At 41.8% G+C, this 17,661-nt stretch overlaps 1 protein-coding gene across 2 annotated transcripts in view; it reads left to right on the plus strand.

Annotated features, from left to right (window-relative positions):
* The window catches only part of SLIT3 (slit guidance ligand 3), a 472,700-nt gene that overhangs the window by 403,465 nt on the left and 51,574 nt on the right, over positions 1-17,661 (plus strand). For both annotated transcript variants that reach the window (XM_050312542.1, XM_050312543.1), the window contains 2 exons: positions 120-244; positions 14,439-14,536. In XM_050312542.1, the coding sequence (XP_050168499.1) occupies positions 120-244; positions 14,439-14,536 (223 nt within the window). The remainder of the gene's footprint in view (positions 1-119; positions 245-14,438; positions 14,537-17,661) is intronic.

Here is a 17,661-nt window from a genome sequence, read left to right on the forward strand (position 1 = left end):
TTTGTGCGTCTGTGCCAGCACAGGGTGAAATCTGCTTAGGAAAAAATGTATGAGTGTGCATGGGAAGTGTCAATTTTGCACTCCAGTTCTCCATTAATGCAGTGTGTCTGCCTTTCCAGAGCCAGCAGATCTCAGTGTTGTTTCCAAGTGCAACCCCTGCCTCTCCAATCCGTGTAAGAACAACGGGACGTGCAGCAGTGACCCAGTGGAGCTCTATCAGTGCACTTGCCCTTTTGGTTTCAAGGTATGACTACAAATGAGCTACATGAAAAGCAAGAGCATTTCCCCTTCCCTGCTGGTCTTTTAATTGTTGTACCGTGTCAAGTTTAATTGTCACGCACCACGCCAATTTTACAGGCGGCTGGGCTCAAAAAATCCCTCACTGAGGCACACTGTGTGTGACATTTCAGCTCTGCCCCTCTACAAATTCTGCCCCCTGCTATTGGAATGGCATTGCTTTCTGCTTCAACCACACAGATCATCCTGAGCAACTTGCTTCAGCTGACCCTGTTTTGAGCGGGTTGGTTGGACTGTAAACTCTCCAGAGGTCGCTTCCAACCTCAGGCGTGCTCTGATTCTGATTCTGTGATGTAATTTCATCCTTATGAAATGGCAAGTTGGTTTTATCTTCCTTTTAGTTTCTTTTCTTTTGCCAGCAACAGGGCAACCACTTTATAGGCTTCCAGGCCAAAGAGGAGGCAGTTCAGATGAGAATTAAGAGCCAGTTTGGTCCATGGAGACAGAATGTTGATACCTGCTAGTTTGCATCCATCTCACACAGACTGACTAAGCAGAAAGGTGATCATTGACCAGACAAAACCCCTAACTCAGCCTGTCTCTGTCTTTGGAGCACTGATGTCCACAGAGGGATCTGCACATGTGAGTCCTGTGGATGCCAGGCGTTGTGGGCATGCAGTGCCAGCTTCCTGATGACACTGGGAAATGGGGAAGTCGTGTCATTGAGTAATGGAGGCCCTTCGGCACTGATGTACAGCTCCCCTTGCTCACACTGCATCGTGACAGCTTGAGGATACCAAGACATTGCCTCAGAGCTGATAGAGCTGGAAATCTAACTCAGGAGCCAGTAGCTGAAGGATTAAGTATAAGTAATAAATGAGGCATATGATCTGTTCACAGCCTGGAGGGTTTGGATGTTATGGCCAAAGAAGTAGGCTGCATCCTGCAGACTGGGATTTTATTTGCCTCTTTGGATGTTTCCTACAGTCTTGGTCAGTTGAAGCAGATGCTCATAAAACATAAAGTAATAAGAATTATTACTTTGGGGAAAAAAAGAAGGGCAAAACCAGACATACATGTGGGAAGTAAGCACAAGTATCCATGTGTTACATTTGAGGTAGGATTTAGGAATTAATTGGTTCTGATGATATCACCATTTCCCTTCTCTGTTTGCCTGGGATACATCCCAGAGTAATTGTGGTAGATCTCTGAAACACTGGAAAAGGGAAGATGTCAAGCACATTTTTCCTTGGCCCCCACACCTACTACTCAAGAATAATAACAGTTCCCCTAAATAATTGAAAAAGCCATTGGAAATTTCCTGTCATTAAAAATCATTCTACCCATTGGCATATCAACCAGCAACTTTTCTGGGATCTTAAAAGACCGTATTGTCAAAAATTCATTTAACTGAAACTGCTTGATAACGATCTGTTTATCTCCTCGAGTTAATAAAAGAACAGCCATTTTAATTTGATGTTTAACATAAATTAGGCTGAATTCTACTGATGGGAATTTGAAAAGTAAATTACTTCAGAATTAGCAGGAAAATACATGAATCTTTGTGTATGTCTTAATCTGTAGGGCACGTATCATGGCACGTATCATGGAACAATCATCCAGATTATGAGCATCTTCTTTTTTTGTGCTTAGCTTTTTGTTTGGTGGTTGGGTTTTTTTTTACAGTACTTCTTATTCACAAATTCTCTGGTATACATTCATTTATACTGCTAAAAGTTTATTAAGTTTTTATTTATGAAGGGAGGATTCATTATCAAGAATCACCCTCTGGTGATATTGGCACATTTTGTTGTGCACTAAACCTCAGGATGCATCTTTTTCCTTGGAAAGGGTTTTGATAAACGCTTCAAGTGACTCAGTTGAAAGATCTCAAAGAGCATCCAGCTTTTCCCCTCTCTCACACACTTTCTCAGGTGACATCAGTGTATGAATGAAAAACCCAAAACCACTTGTGAGCTTGTAAGCACCGAGCTGTCAGCCAAGCATGGCACGGAGCAAACAGACCAGGCATGGCACTTGGAGCAGGGTTTAAAAAATACTGCCTGGATAACAGTTCAGGGAGAATTGGTGGAAATTTAATAAGGAAAAAAAAAAAAAAAAAAAAAAGAAAAGAAAAGAACTGTGTGTCTTTACCACAGGTTTTTGAATAAAAATGAAGTATGACAGGTCCAAATGCAAACCATATGAAAGGAGCACTCTATCTACCACGCAGTTCTCCACCAGAGATTCATGCTAATTCAATAACAATACCTTGCTTCCTTCTCACCAGCCAGCACCAAACAGCTCCATCCATCTGGAAGCTATTTCCCAGACCTTGATAAATTGCCCTAAATCTGCCCTCTCAGCATTTGTTTTTCCTTGTTTGATGTAGATTTTCAAAAAAATCCTGTGTGGAAGAGTGCATCAATAAAGTGAAAAACTCACCCATTTTTTTTTTCAAATGAAAGCTGATGGCTTTATAATGTTCCCTGGGTAGAGACAGGGGTTCCTGTGCTCATGCCAGCCTTCAGATAAAACCAGTAGGCCAGCCAGCAGAAAGAGTCACCTAAGTTTCCAGTTGCCAAAGTGGTGCCTGATGAATCAGGACGTTCTGTCAATTAACTGCGTTCTCAAAGGCCTGTAGTCTGATTTTCGGGATCACATTGATGATGACTCCATGTCTGACTTTTCATGCTCACAAAAATGTTTTTGCTGTTGGATGTGTATACCTTTTATGGGGCTTTTAGCAATGTGCAGTGCTGCCCTTGGTGGTCTGAGTAAATTTAAGAGTGAGATAAGCCATGGACCACCTGAGCTGCGAGGCCAGAGGGCCCCAGTGGTGTTTGATGAGGACAGAAATAGAGATTGCTCACTCAGGAAGGGGCAAGGCTGTGCTGATAACAATCTTTGCTGCTGCTCTTTGCTTAAAATGGGTGATGAGTGTGTTTGCTGTAGATAAGCCATGGTTGAAACAGTGCTGTTGTGGTTGTTCTTTGGGCAGGAAGCCCCAAAGAGTGGGAGCTGGTGGGAAAGTGCCACCTCTAGCAACTGCCAGGATCACGAGCAGGAGCTCCAGGGTGCCACCAGTGCTGGCAGGAGGTGGCTCTTCAAGTCACAAAACTCGTGTTTTCATATTAAACACAGGCATAGGTGTAATTATCCAGCAGGCTTTTTTTTTTTTTTTTAACTCCATAGCATTCTTTGAACGATTATTTAAATAATGTGTGTGGTTTAGATTGTGAAGTGTGATTGCAAGTAGAGAAATGGAGCTTTCTTCTGCTGGAAATGCTGCTGGCCACCTGCAGAGCCAGTGTGTGTGAGTGCAGCTGGGGGCTGGTAAATAGATAACAGCACTGTACCAATCCATTTATCCTGCAGAGTGTGTGGCTTTTAAGTATTCCCATTGATATTGCAAAATTGAGTCTATGGGTGTTAGAATTCAACAGAATAATCAAACTTGCAATCAATAAGCCATTGAGAAGGGATTCACTTGAATAGCTGTAGTAAAAACTGAGGTAAGTGAGACCAACACAATGTATTTTGCCATTGCTGCATTCTGAAAATGCCCTTTTGGGGCTTTTTGGCTCATTTTTGTGTCCTTTATACATTGGGGTTTTTTTTTCTTAAAACTGAGGTAAGAACAAATGAAGGAGAATAATTTCCTTCTTTCAAACAGATTTGTAGAACTGAGGAAATAGTTTAAAATACATCTTTGTTTTATCTGAAATGAAAGAACATTGCCAACCCAGAACAGGAAACACAGCGCCTGCCTACAGGCTCTGTGATTGCTCAGGTAAAGGAGCCAGAGCTGCTGGGATGCAGGGATGTTTCTCAGCTCATGGGTTCTGCTGTTACTGAAAGCTGTCTGAAAGGAAAAGTGAAGATAGGTGAAATTAGCACAGCCCATATCCCACCATCAGCACCAGCTGCTGCTGTGTGTCTGTGGTAGTGTTGCTCCCTAGATTTTATCCAAATCTGTTCACCTCCCTGTCGAGTTCAGCCAGTGTCCTGACTTTTCCAGCAGCACTGCAGTATCTGGAGGGTTCAGGCAATTTCACCAATCATCCAGAATGACAGATACAGTTGGAAAAATCCTGGGTAAAGCTCTTGGGCTCTGGAGAGACAGCACTCTTTGCAGCCAGACTCTTGTGGTGGGAGGCATTTTAGTGAAGCCAGAGTGATATTTATTGAGGAAGCTGGCTCCAGAGTTCTGCTAGGAATTTGGCTCTTCCCCCTCTCCACCCCTTAGGCCAGTTTTTCATCCCTGAGAACACGGTTAGAAACTGGGGGTCTCAGAACCGAGAGTCTCTGGGATGTGCAGGATTCATGCTTATCCCATGTTGTGCACAGACACAAGGTATGTGCCAGCACTCGGGTGGATCAGAGCAGCTGAGCAGGAGCTGTGGCTGCTGAGCACAGGTTGTATCAGTGCTGAGTATAGTCTGTGCCACTGGTGCTGCACTGACTGTGTCATTCCCATTGTGTTTGCACTTTGCCATGTCCATGTTCTGTAGCACTGACAAATAATCCATCAGAGACCTACAATAATGGCAGTTTAAAGAGAATTTACCACAGAACTAAGGTAGGTGTGGTGGTGTTTGCTCATCCACAGACACTCAGGGCACCTCTCACAGCCCAAGGGTGAGACAGTGAGGTTATTGCAACGGGGCAGTCTCTCAGTGATGCTGATTTGGGTGGGGTTGTGTGGATGTTGTGTGAGTCTGTGCTTCCTTTATTGGGCTAACACTGCATGCAAATGTAGCTCCATGCTGTTGTTCCTTTGGGTCTGTTAACATATCCATGTAACTCCCATATACATCTTGCAGTGCACAAATAAATCCCCAGGCTGGAACTGCAAAGGGAGAAGAAATTGGAAGGAGCTCTTTATCCAGCCTGCCCTCATCCACATCAGCCAGGAGAGCAAACGCTTCTGCCTTCATGTGTTGCTCTGTCTTGGCCTCTTTCCTCTCCCAGTGTCAGGATTGGGGGTCAGGCAGTGGAATGTCAGATCAATGCCAAGTTTTCACGTGGAGAAATAAGTGCAGCAAAATGCTGCTTGTGTGATGTGGTTCTGCCTTGAACTTTCATTCGAATAAATTCTCCCGGAGTGCGTGTTTGTGTGATCTGGGGTGTTTTATTTTTTGTTTGGTAGTTTTCAGCATACTAAAAATACTTATTAATGAACGTTGAAGAAGCATTTTCTACTCGTAGTAAAATAAAAGAGAAAGCCTTTAGGGATAAGAGGTAATGGGTGGCCACATGAAGTGAGTAGACCTATATTTATGTGTGGATTTCCAAGGCAAACACCAGTGTCAGCAGTAGGTGGTTATAATTTCATATAATGCTCCTAGGGCAGAAAAAACCCTGCAGAAATCGCAAGAATTTCCCATGTATGCTTATTCTGTAAAACTTACCCTGCATCAGTCAGACTTGTGTTTCTTTCTTTTTGCCCCTTTTGTTTTAGTAGGGCTAAAGAAAATACAGATTTACATGTAGAAGAGCATAGAAATGAAAGGCTTAGGGAGGGATTACCACCCCAGTTGCTGGCTGAAGGTGTCGAGGCATGAACACACCCACCACAGGCCCTGTAAAAACACACTCACGTGGTGTGGCAGGCCCTAATGAGGACTCTTAACAATAAAGACAGCTCTGAAGAAGTATTTCAGTTTTTGCCAGGCCAACAAGAAAGCAGATGTTGAGCAGCTTCAGGCATTTGCTGTGTTTGTGCAGGGCTGTGTCAGAAGTAGATGCTCAGCTCAGGTGAATGACGAGCTGTACCCACGGGTGGGCACTGTCATGTTCATTTTCATGTGGATTTTTCCCCCTCACTCTGTTTTACTACTGTTTTTCTAGTGTAGTTTTAAATGCTTGAGGTGGCCTGTCATCTAATCTTTCTTTTCCTATGGTAAAGGAAAAGTTTTTATTGGCATTTAATTTGAATTTCAGGCTCTTCTTCTTATGTTTGCCTGGTCCTATTACACTAAACAACAATTTTTCTTCCTCTATGGTTTGCCTGTAATTCAGGTGATTGCTGGTTGCTACAACTCTGCTTAATCAAGTTCTGTTTAACCAGCTCTCAGTTTTCTGCATCCCACCATTTCCGCATGATTGAGTCGGTTGACATCGTTGGCCACGGCTCAAAATCCTTATTGTTAGATTTCCTTGTGATTGTCTGTCATCTGTCATCCTTGAGGCTTTCTTGGCACTGACTGCACTTGATGATATGGCTTTTGGGTTTCTTTTGTTGTCCAAGAAGACGAGCAGAGATTGTCCCTAGGATTGCCTTATTTTCTCCTTTCCTTTGGGGGTGATGGAGTTGGTGAAGTCGCTGCAAGCAGGCTAAGATGAAAAGAAAACTTTATCATGTGAGAGTAAACTCTCTCTTGTTAAAAGAAATGGTCTGATGCCAGAGTAGCTTGAGAATTAGTAGGTGAGTGAGTAGGGGTAAGTGCAGAGACACTACAGGTGAAATTGTCCCAAAGCTCTCTGACAGTGCCAGGCTCCAGCTCTGAGCTGGTGCAGGGCAGACCCCTCACCCCACAGGGTCCCCTCCTCGTGCTGCTGAGCACCTCTGAAATAACTGCTGTGTCTGTCTCATTGTCACAGTGGGCCTGTTTCATTTCTTTGATAGTCTGAAAAACCCCTGTGCATGTTGGATTGTGACATCTCTGCTGCCTGCCTGGGTTACCTGTCACTTCCAGCCACTATCAGATGGATGCTAGAAAGGAGTGCCGGTATCTCGGAGCTGAAGCCTTGTAGGGGAAACTTTGCAGAGCTTCCACGAGCAGAACAGATTACTATACTGGCATTTTTGCTGATATAACTTGTATTTCAGTGTGAGACCCTTTATCAGCACAGAGCTGTTGCAACCCAAAAGCTGAATCCTTAACAGATAACCAGCAAAAGGATCTTCAAAGGGACTGTGACTCTTCCAGCATCTTTAGCTCTATTTATTTCAGAAGTCTAGTGAGCTCTTTGGAGAGATTTTTTAATCACATAAGTCCATGTTAGGTTTCATTGGGTTCCTGCTTGTAATGTGTCCCTCCTCTCCATATTCAGCTTAAGCATTGGGCATAGTTAATTTAAAACACCACAGTTATAATTTATTTTATTTATTAAATGTCATTGGTAGTATTTTTGTTTTCTATACAAATATCCAGTCTTTGTAACTTTCTCTCCTGAGTTCATGTTAAAAATGGGCCATTGAAAGGGAAAGTTTTATCACTGCAACATTTATTTTAAAATAAACAGGCCCTGAAGGTGCTCAAAACACTGTTCTCAATCATGACTCTTGGTTGAATTAGGGACAACCTATAAAATATTCAGTGTTGGGTTTATAGCAAATATTTTGGGTTGGATTTTATGCATAGAGTCCACCCTGGACAAAATTAACTACATTCATTGTCCCTGATTTTCTTCTACATCTCCCAGAATGTTCACACAGTGGTCTGCATCAGCCAGTTGTAACCTTGGAAGCTCTAGAGCATCTGCCCCATCCAGTTTGGCACCTCCAGACTCAGTTCAGACATGTGCCATGTGAATTGGCTCCGTGATGGATTAATGACATTGATTAAAAGCCCAAAAGACCATTGAAACCCAAAGTGCTTATGTAAGGAGAGGTTTAGAAGGGCAATCAGGATTTATGTGGTAATGAATATAATTACAAAATAAACCCCAGATGTCCACAGAGAATTAAATCCCATACTCACAGGAGAAGAACCAGAGTTTTTAAAAAATGATACGATGAATCCTTGCACTTTGACTTTGACAGGCACATTCCTGATTACTCGCTACAGAGGTAATGGAAGGTGTATTACACCCTGGAGGATCATAAATCTTTCTGATTTAAATAAAATGAGGCCTAAGAGAGCAGAGTTTGCCTAATTTACTGTAAATTGACAATTGTGATTTATTAACAAGGACAAGGGAGTCACTAAGAAGTGCTGCTGCCATGGCCAGTCATTGTTTAATCAGATGCCAGGTGAACCTAGACTGGCATAGGAGGTAACTCTACAGTGCTGAAGATGGGGGGTTATAAGTGCTATCTGTGGTTTTGCTTCAGACAGTAACACTGGGAAGGTTTGCAGAGGGAGTTAAATCAGCCAAGGGGTGGGAGGGGCAGCACAAGAACAATATCAGAGTATCTTCTTTTCATACCCACCTTCTGTGCCACTTAGCAAATAGGATCTCTCGTGATGGTTGTGAGCAGCAGGAAACTTTGCTGTTGTTTTGATGTGTCAGTGCAAGTGCAGCTGTTATAAACAAAGAGGTACTAAAAAAAAATAAATCAGATTATTCTAGGTAAATTCAGATAAATGTTAGAACTCTTATCTCCAAACTACAAGTGGATGAAATTAATTAATTTTTCGTGTTAAATTAATTGTATTTTAAGCAGCAACCCTCAGAAGGTACATTTTTTACTACCCCATTGGGACAGGTAACTGAAGAGAAACAGTTAATTCATCCCCACTGTGGGTGCACTACACTAGAGGCACCCGAGGTGTGGGTGTCTGTAGCAAGGTCTGTGTTCTGAAGGAGGAGTCACAGATTTCTGTGAACAGCAGATGATCAAAATCTTTCAACTTCCACCTGGCAATCTGAAAGCACTCTGATCCAAAATTACTGTGATATTATCCAAGCCTTGCCAAATAATTTGTGTATGTGCCTAAGCAGATGGGTCTGATGTACACCCCGCCAGCTCTTCTCGTGGTTTGACCTTGCCAATGAGCTTCATTTTATCCAAATTGAGGTTTAACCATTATGTCTATGGCAAGACAGAGCATAAACAAGGAAACAGTATCACCTGGACCTACTGAAGAGCTTCAAACCACTGTATGTAGGTATCAGGGTGTCAGCTGTCTACACATCTCTTAATATCAGTGCAATCAGGAAATCAGTCTCAAATGGCTCCGCTGGTAAAATAAGAGTAATTCCAAATGCTGTCGTCTTTAGCCCTTCCTGCAAAATAATTTAATTTTATATTTCAAAATGAGTTTCATTCTTCACTCAATTTGCAACATCTCTGACTGCTTGGTGTGTTCCCCTCCCGAAGCTGTGCTTGCTGAGGTGTCCATCCAGCCCTTCCTGCTGCAGTCAGCTCAGCATGGCATGCCAGCTTTCATACCTCCCTTTGAGATTTGCATGTGAAACTTCTCCTTTTCATAATCCCTTTATAGCAAATCCTGTGTTCCTCTGCCTTGAAAGTTTCTGAAATACACAGTTGTGATTAGACCTGGGGAGAATTTTTCCTAACAAACTTGTAGCTTAGTGGATTGGCTTTGAGGCTGAATTCACAGCATTGTGTTGCCTTGGTCAGTGGGGAAAAATTCTTCTTGTTTTTTTCTTTGTATTCATGGCTGCTAAATGTACTTATCACAGGGGAAACTGTGAATGCCTCATTCTTATTTCCTACCTTAACTCTCCACTGGAGTTGAAGTTTATGTGATAAAGCTTTGTTTGTGACATATCTCCTTCCCTTCCTGGCCTGGAAAATTTCAATTTACTCTCCAATTTTGACTATTTTTGACAGAGGGATAAAGGTTTCAAATGGTGAAAGAAGACACTGCTGAAAATGCCATTAGTAATTAGCATCAGTTTATGCCTTATTGGATATCTGTATGACACAACTTTTGAAAAACCTATGATCACAGTTCTCACTTTACTAAGCATGAAAGAAGTAGAACTAAAAAAAAAAAAATCCATTCAAAAGTTCAAACTGAATTATTTTTCTGTGCTGAGTGTCCATGTCTTCTGTTATTTCTGGGGTTTTGTCCCGCTCTCCTCTCATCCCATCTCATCTCATTCTTTTATATGAAGGATCAGGAATCATGACTTGTTTACATACCATGGTTAGCCCATCACTCTGCTTTTGGACCTGTGCAGGTCCAACACATGAGCAGGTCCCACTGGCACATGCAGATGTGTTTGTAACACTCGAGTGTGTGTAAATCTCTGTACACCAGAATAGTGCAGAAAAGCTGATGAAATACTTGCCAAGCTCTGTGGAAGCAGAGCACAGCTCTACATAGTGCCTTCAAATGTCCATTTATTCTCATTTCACAAGATTAGGAGGCTGAAATTTTAAAGCTGTAAGTTTGATTAACATCCCTGAATATGCTCATGGAACACGTTGTACTTCTCACTTATCCTTCTGTGAATTTTCCTTCCAGCCTATCACGAAGTGGAAGATTTACTAAACTTTTTCCTTCAATGTAATGATTTCTTTTTAACTTCTGACCAGGACACCCATAAGACAAGTGTTTCAATGTTTGTGAGACAGAGAGTTGGATGTGGATGCATTACTCCCACTGTTAGGAATGTAAAGGACAGAGTGTGCAGTGCAGGATCTTCGTAACTGGTAATTTTGTGTGTTTCCACTAAAAGCTTTAGCTCTATTTAGACCCTGATAATTAAGTTGTTTATGAAAACTTCCTAGTTCTTAATTTAAAGTCTCTATCAACTATATTTGTCTTCATCTAGTATTTTTACTAAACACATGAACGCTCCCATCTGTTCTCCACATATACCATCTAAATAAAATTTATTATGAACACATTGTATGTTGTTAACAACTCGAATAAACTTTGGTATTTCTTTTGTATAGCTCATTTTTCCAGCATGCTGGGAAACATTGTAGTCATTGAACAGGGCTGTAATTAGCTGGAAAGAGGTCTCCCTATTCACAAGCCATTGAAGTTGGACAGACTTCTGCCTGTCTGCAGGTGTCTTCCTGGCTGCCTGGATCACGTTTCTCCTGCAGTCAGCAGTGATGGTTTTATACACCAGGAGGTTTCAACCTTCTGCCCGTGGTGAGCTCTGTGCTGCTGCCTCTTGACTGTGCCCACTGCTGTTAGAAACGGGTGAAGGATCATGATAAGATGGACAGAGTTCAAATCCCTGCCACGTGAATGAGGATGAAGCTCTCAGTCTCCACAGACAGTACTAATTAGTGAAAATTAATTTTAAAAATATCATTGCAGTAGTTGAAGCAGTGTCAGAGCAAATGGGTGCTTTTTTAACTGCATTACCCCTTATTCTTCCTGCTGAGGTCCTTATGAGTTTTTTGCTACTTGTTCTTGGGTGTTGTACTGATTATGGTGTAAATGTTCCCAGTATTGGATACTTGTAAAGGCTGGAATTTGGCACAGCAGTGCTGAGGAACAGCTTGTAGATACACTAATGCCCAGTACGGGTAATTTCAAACAAAGAACTGACACTTCTTAAGTGTGGTGGACAGTTCTGTTCTCATTCACTGAAATATGGAGCTGGAAAAAGTCTGGACCAGCTGAGCTACTTCAGCTTTGAAAAGACAGCTGGACTCTGAACATATATGTCTTCTAAAAAGTTGCAGAAATTTCCTGTTTCAACGCCTAAACCGTTCCTCTCCCACAGAAAATGAGAAAAAATATATAAAAGTGTTTTGGATCTGATGCCTTCCTATCAGACTAGACAAAAATTTATTGAATCCTAAAAAAGCTCTAGAAGTAAAATATTGCACACAGAGGGACCTTCATCCTCTTTCTGTGAATTGCTGAGACAGTCCTATCTTCTTGCCTGTCCTTGAAACAAAGTCTGCCCCTCTTTTTCTGGTTCAGACTTCATTAAAGGGCACTTTAGTTTTGAAGGAAACAGACAATATTCTCCTTTGTAACAATAGTTATTTCCAAGTAATGTAATTCAAGGAGTATTTCCCAACTCACAGATAAATTAATTTTAGTGATGCTTGACAGCAATTCCATTTTTCCAGTAAGAACAGCCTTACTGTAAATTGAGACTAGAGAATTGCATTATTCATTTGAAAGATGTTTCTAGAATGTCTTTGGGCTCTTCTGGGTAGTGACAGTCTCGTATAGAAATAAAGTGGCCTTGCTGTGCTGTAGATTTATTAGTACCACTATTTTCTGCAGCTTCTCTCCTTTCAGAATTCTTTGTTTTCATAGTCTTCTGTGTTTGGGAAGTTGTACTTGTTTTGTGGGATCACAATGTGCTATTGATAAAGTCAGCTCAGAGAAGATAATCCTTGGAGAAGGATTAAGTGTTGTTTGCCCGTTTATTACAATGAGTAAACTGAGTCAGGGAGTCTCTAATTTTCCTAAAGCCACATAGCAACTTAGTGTTGCAATTAAGCCTGGTTCAGCAGCAGATACTGATGGATTTCCATGCTGCCTGAGGCCCAAGAAGCAGATAATTCAGCCATTTTCTGTACAGGAATGAGAGCTGAGTCTGTCGTGCAAAATTTCATGTGCCAGTTTGAGAGACTTGCTCTCATTTTAACATTTGTCTTTATTAAACTTTTACAAGAATATTGAAATTAATCTAAGGAATTACAGTAGAACTGATGTAGGACTGTTTTACATGGTGTTCAACTGTGACAAAAACTTTCAGAAAAACAAATGCTTTGCTTCTTGCTATGCTTGGCTGCAAAGGGATTAATATTTTAGTGACACAGGGATGAAGAATTCACATGAAACAGAAGTAACTGATGTCAGAGACAGGGACATGGGAGAAGTGTAATAACCAGCATCTCCCAGCTACACCACAATGAGGTGGTAAAGAGCCAGGCTTCACAAGACAGATGGACAAAAGAGGGGCAGTGTTGGAGAAAGGTGGGAGCAGAGCAGTGTTGGTGCTGCATGGCTCTCATCCACACGGTGCTGTGGGGCCACATGGTGCCAAAATAAAACCTGCAGGAGCTCCCCTCGGCGCCTTCCCAATTCTTCCCTGAGACATTTGGGGACTCAGGATTTCAAATGGAGAAGGACAGGCTGCTTGGCAAAGGCAGCATGGACGAAGCAGAAAGCCTCTGTGCCAGGGCTTGGGTGAGGTCCTCACGTGCTGCCTGCACTGCTGTGCTGGGCACGAACTCACAGCCAGGCAGGGGGGTGGCCAGGTCTTTCTGTTGTTCTTTGGAAATGCTTCTCTTTTGATTCAGCTGTGGAAAAGGCTGCCCCTCTTTTCCTTGTGTTTGCAGGAATTTTTAAAATGCAAAGCTGCTTCTCCTCGCTCTGGGGAATGCTGGAGACAGAGCCTCAGGAAATACAGCCCTGTTAACAAAGCTCCTCTGTGGTGCTGGATGAAAGTATAACATAACATGTAAAGTGTAATATGTATAGTGCTGAATCCATGGGCTGAGGCCAGCACTGTGAGCTTCAGTAAGGTGAAGGGCTGAATCCTGCACTTGGGTCTCAACAACGCCCTGCAGCGCTATGGGCTGGGAAAAGAGTGGCTGGAAAGCTGCCTGGCATGGAAAAGACCTGGGGGTGCTGGTCAGCAGTCGCTGAACACGAGCCAAAGTATGCCCAGGTGTGCAAGAAGGCCAATGGCACCTGGCAGAGGGCTGTTGATAACAGGATCTTTGGTAGGAAGAGTAGAGCCATTGCACAGATCTCTTAAGTGTTGAGACTTTCAGGTGGCTTTACTTCACTCTACTCTGTGAATAACTGAAAAGCAAGACCAAACTCTTCGATGTATTTGCCAGTTTTACAAAGATCTTGTTCTAATCAGCAGAATACAATGATCAGAGAAATATGTCTGCCTTGAAGGGCCAATCAAAAGTAACAGGGGAGGTTGCTCAAGCTGGTGAGGCTCAGCTGGAACTGATGGATGATTTAAGGCACTCTTTAAGAAGGGAACTGATTCAGTGATGATATCTCAAACAGGATTCGGTGTGATCTGTGCAGAAATTCAAACTCAGCTCCCACAACATACAGGAACTTTCCCCTGTGGGTTCTGACAACTCTCAGTAATGAGCACAGTGTATTGTTGCAGTGTTTAACTGAGCACTTGGTAAATGCAGTTGATGAGTGCTGACTCCACGTGGGCTTGTGCTGTGTGTGGCCTTCTGCTTACCTCTGGTTGTGATTCTTTCTTTTCATTGTGACCAACATGAAAGTGTGTTAGAGTAATGGTGAAAGCAGCTGCTTCCTCAAAACAGCCTAATGAAAGAGTTCATTAAAATCCTGAAACTGAAATGATACCAAGATACCCACCAGTCCCCCTGGTCAGAACACTTGCCCTGCCCAAATTCTCCCTGAAGTGATGAATGTATCTGATCATCAATAAAGAACGTGAGATGATGTGATGGGTCTGAAGACCACAGACCTCCTGCAAGTGGTGCCATGAGTAGAGTGAGGGAGCAAGAGACATTGATTCAGATGGCATGACTCCTACTAACCTTGTTTCTTTTGAATTTTCCCAAATAGGGTCGAGACTGCAGTGTGCCCATTAATTCTTGCATTCAAAACCCATGTCAGAATGGAGGGACCTGCCACCTCACCGAGGCAAATAAAGATGGATTCAGGTAGGAGCACAAATTTCATTTAAAATGAGATGATGAAATGAAATGTGTTTGTACTTTGCATTACTGAGCTGTGATGGCTACTTTGTAGAAATTGCTGCACGTGACACTTATATTTGCCATACAGATTAATTATTCTGGTTTCATTGGTGTGACATTTCCTGTGAAACCTCCTTACTTCTTCCTAATGGAATATACACTTAAGAGCTGTTTTGAGCAATCTCCCTGATCTGCATTGTGTTATCTGTATCCTAATTTTCCTTGGGGCATTTCAATCCCACATCTAGCTGTTTTTGTATTTGTAAAGTGAGCATCTGTTGCCTGACAACCTGATGCAAAATGTTTTCATAACTGAAGAATCTTGTAGACAAACAGGCTTTAAAGAAACAATTAAAAAGCATGGGGAGATTGCCACATCTTGAGTGTTGTGCCTGCAGGAGAACAACCTCTGCAGCTGGACATTGCAGATTTTAGTTTGCCTGGTTAAGAAAGTTGTAACATAGGCGGGGATACTCCAAGAGAAGTGCAGAAATTTTCATGAGGTAGCTGGGAGATCTGTGCTGCTACAGGCACTATTTCACAACTCAAAACATACAAGTTTGAGGCTTTGGTCACTGGTTGACATTAAAGTTCATACAAGATTTCTTTTTAAAGAAGAGCTGCTGAAATTTTCATAGATCTGGTCCTCAGCATTTATTGTGTTTCTTGCAAAACAAGAAGCAGAAAATGGAAGAAATGCCCCAGAGCTCCTCTGTCTCTGTGTGTGGTTGTGCTGCTTGACAGACTCCACAGATTTTGGTGAAACCACTGCTCTGATCTGATGTACCTCCTCTTGATTCAATTTTAGCAGGTCCAGCAATTTTTTGGAGTAACTGTTCATGTTTAGTTTCTGCTTGAGAGAAATAAAGGTCTGGTGGTCTTCAGTTCCAGTTCCTTTTCTAGTCACCAACATGGAATAATGTTTAGATAGCTTTTATCAGCTTGTGCCAAAGCAAAATTGTACCATATTAGAATATCTGGGTTTTGTCACTTAGTACTCATTTTTCAAAAATACAGCTGATACTAAAAGTGCAGTAGTAAAACATTTTAAATATCCATAATACGAGAATGAAAGGCTCCGGTTTATATTTTGGATTGGGTTTTTCTTTAGCTTTTTTTTTTTTTGTCCCGTGGTAGAAAATAAAAAGATTTGAATGACCTGAAATAAAAAGCTACTTCTGAATTTTTCTCATGAAGAATTTTACAATTTCAGAGGCTTTGCCTCAGTTCCAAATGAGCATTGTTTTTGAGATCCTTTATAAAACTGCAGGGGTGGTTTTGTTGCTTAACAGCATTCATGGCTTTTTAGGGAAGGTTTCTGCTTTTATAGTTATTTATATAGTTTCAGTTGGTCTAATAAAAGACACATAAAACCGTATCTCATCAAAATCTTGGTGCATAAAATTGAATGTTCAGCATAGCTCTGTTTTCTCCTTGTTTTTCATTCAGTCAGCCTACAGCCTCTGTGGGTCTGGAGGACTGTGGAGAACTGTGGTGTGGGGATGGAACAGTCAGTGACAGGGAAGAAGAAGAAACATTTTGAGATTGAATTTGGTTGGTTGGGTTGGGGTTTTTGGTGGGAAATCTCTCCAGTGGATGGCAGCAGTCAGAGTTACATGCACATAAATTGTGTTCATCAAGGTGGGAAAGCGTTGCCTTAGATTATAGGCTGTGAGGAAGCGGATGTCAAAAAACATTTTCATGAGAGGCCTCCTTGGATTTTTTTGTTGTGTGGCCTGTAAAAGAAATTATAATCTTCTGTATATTCTCCTCCCTAGGGAAATATATTCATACACAAGCCCTGCTGCCAAACTTGTCAAATCTTTACTCTTGTAAAAAGGAAACTTAAGCCAAAGCTTTCTCCCTGTGAAATGCCAAGCAGTTTAACTCTCAAGTTTCTGTAGCCTTAGATGAAAAAACTACCATTTTAAATAATGCTGAGGTGGTGATGTTCCCCCAAAGACAGAAATCTCTTAGTTTTTGCTGAGATTCCAGCCCGACTCGCCCCGCTGTGCCTGCTCCCCACAAGGGCTCAGATCAGCAGGGGATTGAGGCGCTCAGGTTTGCTGGGACAGCAGATCCTGGAGGGACAGCAAAGGGCAAAGGTTCAGCTGGAGTTATTCCATCTTCTTTTATCCTTACACTTCCTCAATCCTGAGTAATTTCCAGTTCTCTTTCTTCAAGTAGGCGCAAACTCTGTGCTTAAGAACAGATAAGTGGCACCTGTGGCTCAGAGGACCGGAGACATCAAGCTCTTCCTCCCTTTGACTTGTTCTGATCTAATCTATGTCCTCCTTGACAAAAGGTTGCCAAAAAAAAAAAAAAAAAGTTGCTTATGGAGACTGATAAAAAAAGATGGTCAATCAGACATGTCCCGGTGGTTTAGCATTCCTGGGAGTGAGGCTTTGGCAGGAGGCAGAGCTGTCAGCTCTGCTTCACTTAGCCACAGGCAACAGCTGATCTCCGATAACCTGCGGTGCTGGGAAACAACTCCTCTGGGTTATTTTAACTTTTCTCCACATAAAACCTCCCTCCGTTTCCCAGATCAGGGTTGTGGGTTTTTTTTAGCTTTTTCCACAAACTTAAAGTTCCCTCGTAAATGTAAAATCCTGGAACTGATTAACTGCCTAGTGTTAATTCTGCCTAGTTCAAGCAAAAACATTGCACTTCCAGACTTACAGGCTACTCCATTGGGATATAGACATAAAAAGCTTCTTTACCAAGAAATTGTAATAGTCTTGAAAGTATTTACTATCTCTGTTTAAAAGCTGATTTTTTTTTTGAAACTTGATACACTGTATGTATATATATTTTAATAAACAGATGTTAAATGATTTCATTAGAGTTTATTAAAAAAAATTGAATATAGTAAACTTACAAAATTGCCAGCTTAAAAAAACTGTACAAAATACTTCAGCTCCAAAAGTTCACCCCAAAAATGTTCTCATTGAGTTTTGTATTTCCTTGGACTTTCATGATGATTGTGGAATTTTATTTTGTTCAGGTTTTTTTGGGAAAACACACCAGTCCTGAAACAGGATGGATAGGGAATTTGAACCTTTATGTGATCACATCATCTCTAGGAAACT

The sequence above is a fragment of the Myiozetetes cayanensis genome, unplaced genomic scaffold (assembly GCF_022539395.1).
Source record: "Myiozetetes cayanensis isolate MyiCay16 unplaced genomic scaffold, myiCay2020 scf17, whole genome shotgun sequence".
NCBI classification, from domain to species: Eukaryota; Metazoa; Chordata; class Aves; order Passeriformes; family Tyrannidae; genus Myiozetetes; species Myiozetetes cayanensis.